Source organism: Paramormyrops kingsleyae, chromosome 5, assembly GCF_048594095.1.
Source record: "Paramormyrops kingsleyae isolate MSU_618 chromosome 5, PKINGS_0.4, whole genome shotgun sequence".
Taxonomy (NCBI): domain Eukaryota; kingdom Metazoa; phylum Chordata; class Actinopteri; order Osteoglossiformes; family Mormyridae; genus Paramormyrops; species Paramormyrops kingsleyae.
The window spans coordinates 756,707-764,180 of NC_132801.1; the positions used below are offsets into that span (position 1 = coordinate 756,707).

Below are 7,474 nucleotides of genomic sequence, written 5' to 3' on the forward strand. Positions count from 1 at the left end.
ATTGTGCAGTGTGTGTTGGTTGGGTGTGTATTGTTTATTTTTCAAGGGGAAATCCATCTCATAATTTTTCTGTCTCTGCTCAGAATCATCCCTGCTATGCTTGCCCCTCCCCCCCCCCCCCCCCCCCATTAACACTCCATCTGACCACTCAAACCTGTTTTCTGGCCATATCTTGGCTGATCAACCAATGAACCCTATCCTTAGTGAGGAGAGGTTTATTTGGCCATAACTGAGTGGAACAGTTATAACAAAGATGACACTTGGAGAAGTGAAAAAGTTGTAGCAGAGACCAAGCTAGCTTGTATTGTGCTGGGGAAAACAGTGCCGTTCTGTGAGCCCACGCAGTCAGGTGCCGAGGCCTGGAAGAAAGGAGCCAGTGTTAAAGGAGGGAGAGAGAAGTGTGAACACCCACTGGCAGACAGGACATGACAGACACACACTGTAAGCCGAGAGCGAGTGGCCAAGCAAGCAGTGTGCAAGAGAACTTACAGCACATCTAAGGTTTTATTCATCGCATTGTTGTAATAGAGAAGCATGCTCTCAGTTTTCAGAGTTCAGTCACTGACTGTGTATCAGCATGATTCTCATCCTGTCACGGTCTGTGTCTCAGAGTTCAGCCCGAATTTGTAAATCAATTTGATCATCATCCTGTCTCATAGTTCAATCAGAATTCAGTCACTGACTGCATGTCAGTTTGATGAGCATCCTGCCACTGTCAGTGTCTCAGAATTCAGTCATTGACTGTATATTATGATCATCCTGTCATTGTCTGTGTCTCAGAGTTCAATCAAAGTTCAGTCACTGACTATTGCTGCATTCCGTTTGATCTCGTAACTTGGAAATTCTGAGTTCTTAGTCAGAAATTTCAACATGAATGCCCCCTGAAGTCCGAATTACGACTCGTGAAGTTGGAGGAATCTACACAACCCCGAACTCAGAATTCAAGATGGCTGCACCCTATGGTCCTGGATTAGGGGTGGACGATATGACCTCAAATTATTATTACGGTATTTTTTACTTTTTGGACAGTGGTATAATATCGCGGTTACTTTTTTGCAAGTTTTGCGAGGAGTAGCATGTCCCATTATGTAAATTTTAAAAATATTTTATAATATATTAAGTACACTTTAAGATGGGCATGCATATGGTCGGTTTTATTTATTTTAAAAGACATAAAATGTGTCATAGGTAATGTTTTCTTATATTTGTTTATAAGAAATTAAGTTGCTTCAGCCTAAAACAGTGCATTTTACAGTTAATTTCAAATAAAATGCAGGGTTGCCAACTTCGGTCAGGTGGCTGGAGTGAGATTTTCAATTCTAGACAAGTCTGCACAAACATGCAAACGCATTTACATGTATGTAACCATTCTATTACCTAATAAATATGCTGTAGGGTTTGCAAACTGCCCCAACGCTTCTGATGTCGCCAATTTTAGATTTGTAGTGGAATAATACATATTTGCCGTAAGATTTCTAGCGTGAGCTTGAGTTTGAAAGCCTGTCACGCCAGATGCGTGAGAATTGGCAACCCCGAAAACGTACGTTTTTCGTTTCACGTTAATTGATTTTTTATAAAAATAACATTACTTTATACAGTTGTTAAAAAAAGGTAGACGACCATGAAATCACCAATTATCTACGTCCATTTATCCAGCATTTTATAAAATACTGCATTTGAAAACTTATCAGTTGTAAGATTTCAGGACAGAGCTGCCGCTCTTTTAGAATCATTAAGGCTTTTTTTTATTAGATTGGTAACTGTTATTAATACTAATGACAAATTAGCGCAAACAAAATGGCTGCATAAGCCGAATTACGTCTTGCTTGGATGTTTCACGTTCATTTGTATGGGAATTGGGCAGTTGTGCCTTTTATCACGCACCTTGCATGAAGGCAGCGGCGTATATATACAGTGGTACCTCAGAACTCGAATTTAATCCGTTCAGAACTCCGGATCGAATCCTAAAAAGTTCGAGTTGTGATCGAATTTTCCCCATAAGAAATAATGGAAAACCAATTAATTGGTTCCCAGCCCCAAAAAAATTACACCTAAATAACACAAAATGAACCGGATAAAACAAGAAGAGCATATACTGTACTGAATACATCTAAGCACATTTATAAAAACAGCAATTTGTAAAGTAAGAAAATAAATGTATCCAAACAATGTGTCCTGCCCCGATTGTCCGCTCCTTCCGTGTGCCACGCCCCCACGTTAACGCTGTGTGGAATCCCCGTGTGATCAGCTGTTTCTGGTTGTTGTCATTAGTCCTCTGTATTTCGTCCGGGTTTCAGTTTGTTTCCCCAGTCCGGTCATTGTATTGTCCGTCAGCGTTTTGCCTGCCTTACCTGTAATTAAACCCCGTATTGCCCGATGCCTTGATGTCTGCGCCTTTGTCTCCGTTCCGTCCATGCTTGGCACAACAATATTATTATAATTAAACATATTAATGGTTTATTATTCATATTAAAATAATTAATAAGAAATCTTTATTTTTAAATATATTTTATTATATAATAATTACTGTTACTGTCTATCATTGTTTAAATGTATTTTCTAAATATTGTCTAAACCAAGGCCCTCCACCCCAAGTGCTCCAGGGATTAGTTGACCTTGCTTTCTCAAAAATGTATGCCATTCTCTCTGGGTAGCAACACGGAGGTGATGCTGCCGGCCCTCCTATGACCCTCCCCTGCATCTCCATGAATGGCATGACTTTGCTGCTTGCTTGCATGCACTGGGATCTAGCAGGCAGACAGATGTCCACAGCTACAAGCTCACTGCCTTGTGCTAAAAATTAACCAATACTAGGCTTCCAGCGGTTTTGAACAAAGAATTGCTGTTGTGTATATTTTCAAATACAAGAAATGCAGAAATGAGACTTGTCCACCCTGTTCATTTGTGTACTTAGTAATTAAATCCTTCATATTAATATTAATACTAATAATAATCATGAACATCAAGTCCAAAGTTACAAAGAAACACGCACAGCAGTTTATTTTTTTTAACCTTTCAATGCTTTTAATAAAGTTTAATATTAATCAATACACATCAAAGGCACTAAAGTTATATTTAAACAACCGTGTAATATCCATCTATCTTAAATATAATGTCGCGGAGACCGTGTACCATTTATTAATAATAATATTAAGCAGTAAAATACAGTGATCGGTCAGTGTCTACTGGACGAGCCAGGATTCACGGTATAAAACAGCAGTAAAGTACACATCGTCTGTGCATTTGTTTTAAAGAACTTCATGATATTCGACTAAAAATAGTGAAAAAATCAATCTGTACATCACTTGTTAGCCCCATGCAGTGTTGAATCGAAAGTGCAGAATTCATCGATCCCTCAATAATTAAAACGAACAGTCATTTTCTCACCGAATGTGGAATTTTCCCTGCGGTTTGCCACGCTTGTTTCCCAGGACCTGCCGCAGATCGCTGCTGAAGCTGGGTCGGCGCACCAGCGGGTGCAGTGAGCCGTAGGGTGCATCGATGCCCGGCGTTCTGACGGCGATCAGGGTGTTCCTCCCCGCACGCAACGCCTGATACGAGCGTATGGAGATCTTACGATGCTGGGAGGGACGGGTCTCCGTAGGAAGTCCGCCTCGCTTGGCAAGAGCCTCGAAAGCTTCTTCCAGGTTGGTCCCGGTCTTGGCGGACGTCTCGAACAGTGCGCAGTCCTCCCCAAACGCATGTTGAGCCTCCCACCAGCACACCACCCCGGTCTCCGGCTCCAAGTCCACTTTGTTGGCGCAGATTACGGTGGGGATGCGCGGCTTCGATTTGCTATGTAGAATCTTAGACTTGGCCGATAATATCTCTTTGTGCAATTTGCGTACTTCTTCAAAGGAGTTTCTGTCATCCACGCTGAACACTAGGAGAAAAACGTCACCTGCAAGAGAGAGTACAGTATACGTTACACCAGGCGCGTAGCCAGTAATGGGCCAGGCACTGGCCCGCCCACATTACTCCCTGGCCCACCAAGGCAAGTTTGATCAAAATACATTTTTAGTTTATTTTTATTATTTAAATGTATTAAAAAATATATAGACTATGTCTATGCTGGTGGTTTGTCCAGCCTTTATTGAGCACTGTTGAACATGATGGTTAGACGGTGTTTTGTTATTGCCTTTGCCGAATATTGCAAAATAAAGGTGTGTTTTTGCAGTTTGTTTGTCTATTATTTTTTCTACTCTCTAAGGTTTAATTATTATTTAAGTAATATTCTTTCTAGGAAAAAATATAGGCCCGCTCACTTTTTCAATGGCCCGCCCAAAATACAATTTCTGCCTACGCCACTGCGTTACACTAAACCGAAGACGTGCTGGAAATCAGCAATAACTATAATAAAAGTTGTAGTAGTAACAAGTAACATCAACAACGATAATAATCATAAACAATAAACATCCACCAGCCACGCTGCTTAGACCCCTATTAATTCGAACTAACGGCGCTCCACGCACCTGTCAGGATAGACAATCTCCTTTTGGCAGGGAAATCCCTCTCCCCGGAGGCATCCAGGATGTCAACCTGGTACGTCTCCCCACGGATCTGGTACAGCTTCCTGTGGAAGTCTTCGGACGTGGGTTCGTAGCGCTCCTCGAAACTGTCACGCAGGAATCGTTGAAGGATGGAGGTCTTGCCCACTTTCGGCGAGCCCAGCACCACGACCCGCCGGCAGTTCCGCGACTTGGCGCGGAACAACTTGTCTGGACAAGTCTTGCTGATGGTCTGGCCGTGCAGCATCGCTTTTATCTGATCCATAAGAGATTTCTTGCAGGTGAAGCGCTCAGAGGACGAGTGCCGCTTGCCGGTGCTTGAAGAGCGCACGACTCTTGCTGTCTTCTCCTGGCGTCTCCATTGCGACGTTGCCATTTTTATGATTCCAATCCCCGCTTTGGAAATCGTGGACATTTTGAGCGCAGGTGCGCTCTTATACTCTAGGAGGGACTTGGAGGAGCCGGCGTCCACTCTGTCGCATAGGAAGCGGGCACGGAGACAGGGGCTCTCTCCGGAATAAACCGTCTGCTCCGGCGATCTGATTTCCATGGTGCATAAAATTAAGCAAGGCGTGTACAGTGTTTGAAGAGCGCTCCAAAGCTGCTGACTGTTGTAAGTAGTGGTAGTCCTGATCTGCCGAACCTTTAAATACCGCTTGGATACTTCGGCGTCACACTGCATCTATCACTCACAAGCATGCATTTGACTGACAGGACAGCGGGGTGTGTCGTGTACGGAGGGAACGAACCGTTTCTGCAGATCCGAGATCGCAGAGACCCTTTGGGGATATTGCGGTGCGACAAATTGTATGTCTCTTAATTAATGACAACTAGGTCTATAGACAGGTCAAACAGTAAATTATGTAATTATGTTAAGGCCTGCTTCATTGTTGTTTATTTCTGTTGTTTTAAAATTATTTTATGTTATTATGTTGTTTATGTTATTTATTTATTTTACCTTTTTATATTCTTCTTCTTTGTATTAGCCTACTTATTTCCACTGAACATAAACTGAAGAAGCATTTCACTACACAGTTGCTCAATGTATGTTTGAGTAAAATAATAAGATTAAAATTTTCAGTACCGGTACATAGTACAGTGGTACCTCGATTCTCGAACTTAATCCGTTCAGGACCCCGGATCAAATCCTAAAAAGTTCGAGTTCTGATCGAATTTTTCCCATAAGAAATAATGGAAAACCAATTAATTGGTTCCCGGCCCCCCAAAATTACACCTAAATATGTTTTTTTTAAGCATTTAAACAGAAAATGAACAGGATAAAACAAGAAGAGCATTTTTTTCTTAATGGCTTCCAAAACGATAAAGATCTTATCCCAACATTACCCCTGTCCTGCCCCGATCGTCCGCTCCTTCCGTGTGCCACGCCCCCTCGTTAACCTCGTGTGGGATCCCCATGTGATCAGCTGTTTCTGATTGTTGTCATTAGTCCTCTGTATTAACCCCTGATTTACACTAGATGCGTATCCGCTGCGGTGCGAATGCGCTGCGTTCCCATTCCGTCCGAGGCCGTCCGCCAATTCACACTGGATGCGTTTGTGGTCCGTATCTGATCCGGCGCGCCGCTGGTTTGCGAGATCACATGACCACGGGAGAATAACATTTAACATAACATGTATCTATGTTTCTATGGATAAAATAATGTGTCACTCCCATATAGGTTACTGAACACTTTATTAGGAGTTTACAAGTACTTCACAGTACAGGTTACTTTCATTAAAAATCAAGTATATACATAGTTAATTGGAAGATTCAACTTATCGTCAAATCCCAAAACTTCTGAAGTTTCACTCCACGCCTTCTCCTTTCTACTATTATCCTTGTAAAAAGGATGTCTGAGGTAGTACACAATTCCGTGTTTCTCAACCTCCAAAATTAATTTTTCCTCATCCATGATGTGACGGAGAATTGGCGCATGCGCTCTGTGTTGCGTTCTTGATCCGTATCCGTCAAAAATAGACTTGATGCGCATCTCGACGGACTGCCGGACGCGTGACGGAACAGAGACGTAGCGGAGACGCAACGCAGCGGATCTGGTGTAAACTGCTGCATTGACTTTATTGGCGGCGATTGCCTGCGGCTGCCGTGTCGGAAACGCACCGCAGCGGATACGCATCCAGTGTAAATCAGGGATTAGATGCATTGCGACTTCTCACCCGGCTGCACAAACTGGGAACCGTCTCCGTGACGACACACCTTTGCCCTTATTGGCTGAAGAATTTAGTTACACGCATGACGTTTGTATCCCTGGCAGTTCCGATGCGTAATCTGCTATTTCTCCCGAATATCACGTAAAGCAGTGAGAACTGGTTTTCAGTTAATTTACCTGGTAAAATAAAGTTTAAATAAATGACATAAATGCTCTAATAGTACACGTAAGTTAGTGGTTTATTTATTGTTAGTTACTGTAATGTTGCGCTGCTTTATTTGGTTAATCGTCCAGTCTGTGAAGAAGGCATTCAAGTAAGAATTGCATTGTAGTATGACTCATTTCCTGGCGCGTACAATTTATATTAGGTCAGCGTTCATGGTTGGACTTCTGATATTCAGATCGAGTTCTAGGTCAAACTGGTTTGTTCGACTTTCAAGAAATTCGAGTTGTAGTGAGTTCGAGAACCGAGGTACCACTGTATTTTGGATTTTAAACCAGGGAACCCAAAATAAAGTCAGATCAGAGCCAGAGACCCCCGTATTACATAAGTAGCTTAAGTAAAACTAAGAAACGGGCGGGATGGGGGTGATATTTATTTAAATATTTCTTCTCCTTGAATATTTTCAAAAATGTGATTACATGTGGTTAAATAAATCTGATAAAAGTACGTACAGTTTAGTGGGCTGCTGGCACATCATTCACCGTGCACGCGTTTCAACCCGGTTCGGCCGGGAATTCCCAAAACGGTAAACTGGAGAAGGATTAGTACTCAAAGAGAAAGCGCTACCTGACTGGC

At 42.4% G+C, this 7,474-nt stretch overlaps 1 protein-coding gene across 2 annotated transcripts; it reads right to left on the reverse strand.

The window, feature by feature from the left end:
• Positions 1–144: 144 nt before the first annotated feature.
• On the reverse strand, positions 145–7,412 carry LOC111835413 (GTP-binding protein Rhes-like). 2 transcript variants are annotated; one of them, XM_072711783.1, is made up of 4 exons: positions 4,473–7,412; positions 3,388–3,901; positions 2,352–2,416; positions 258–359 (listed from the first exon to the last, which is right to left on the reverse strand). In XM_072711783.1, the coding sequence occupies exons 1-4, from the start codon at positions 5,188–5,190 to the stop codon at positions 346–348; spliced, it is 1,311 nt and encodes a 436-aa protein (XP_072567884.1). In that variant the 5' UTR covers positions 5,191–7,412; the 3' UTR covers positions 258–345. The 2 variants fall into 2 exon arrangements, with proteins under 2 accessions (XP_023651472.2, XP_072567884.1); XM_023795704.2 differs by lacking the exon at positions 2,352–2,416 and having other exon boundaries at positions 145–359.
• Positions 7,413–7,474: the final 62 nt, after the last annotated feature.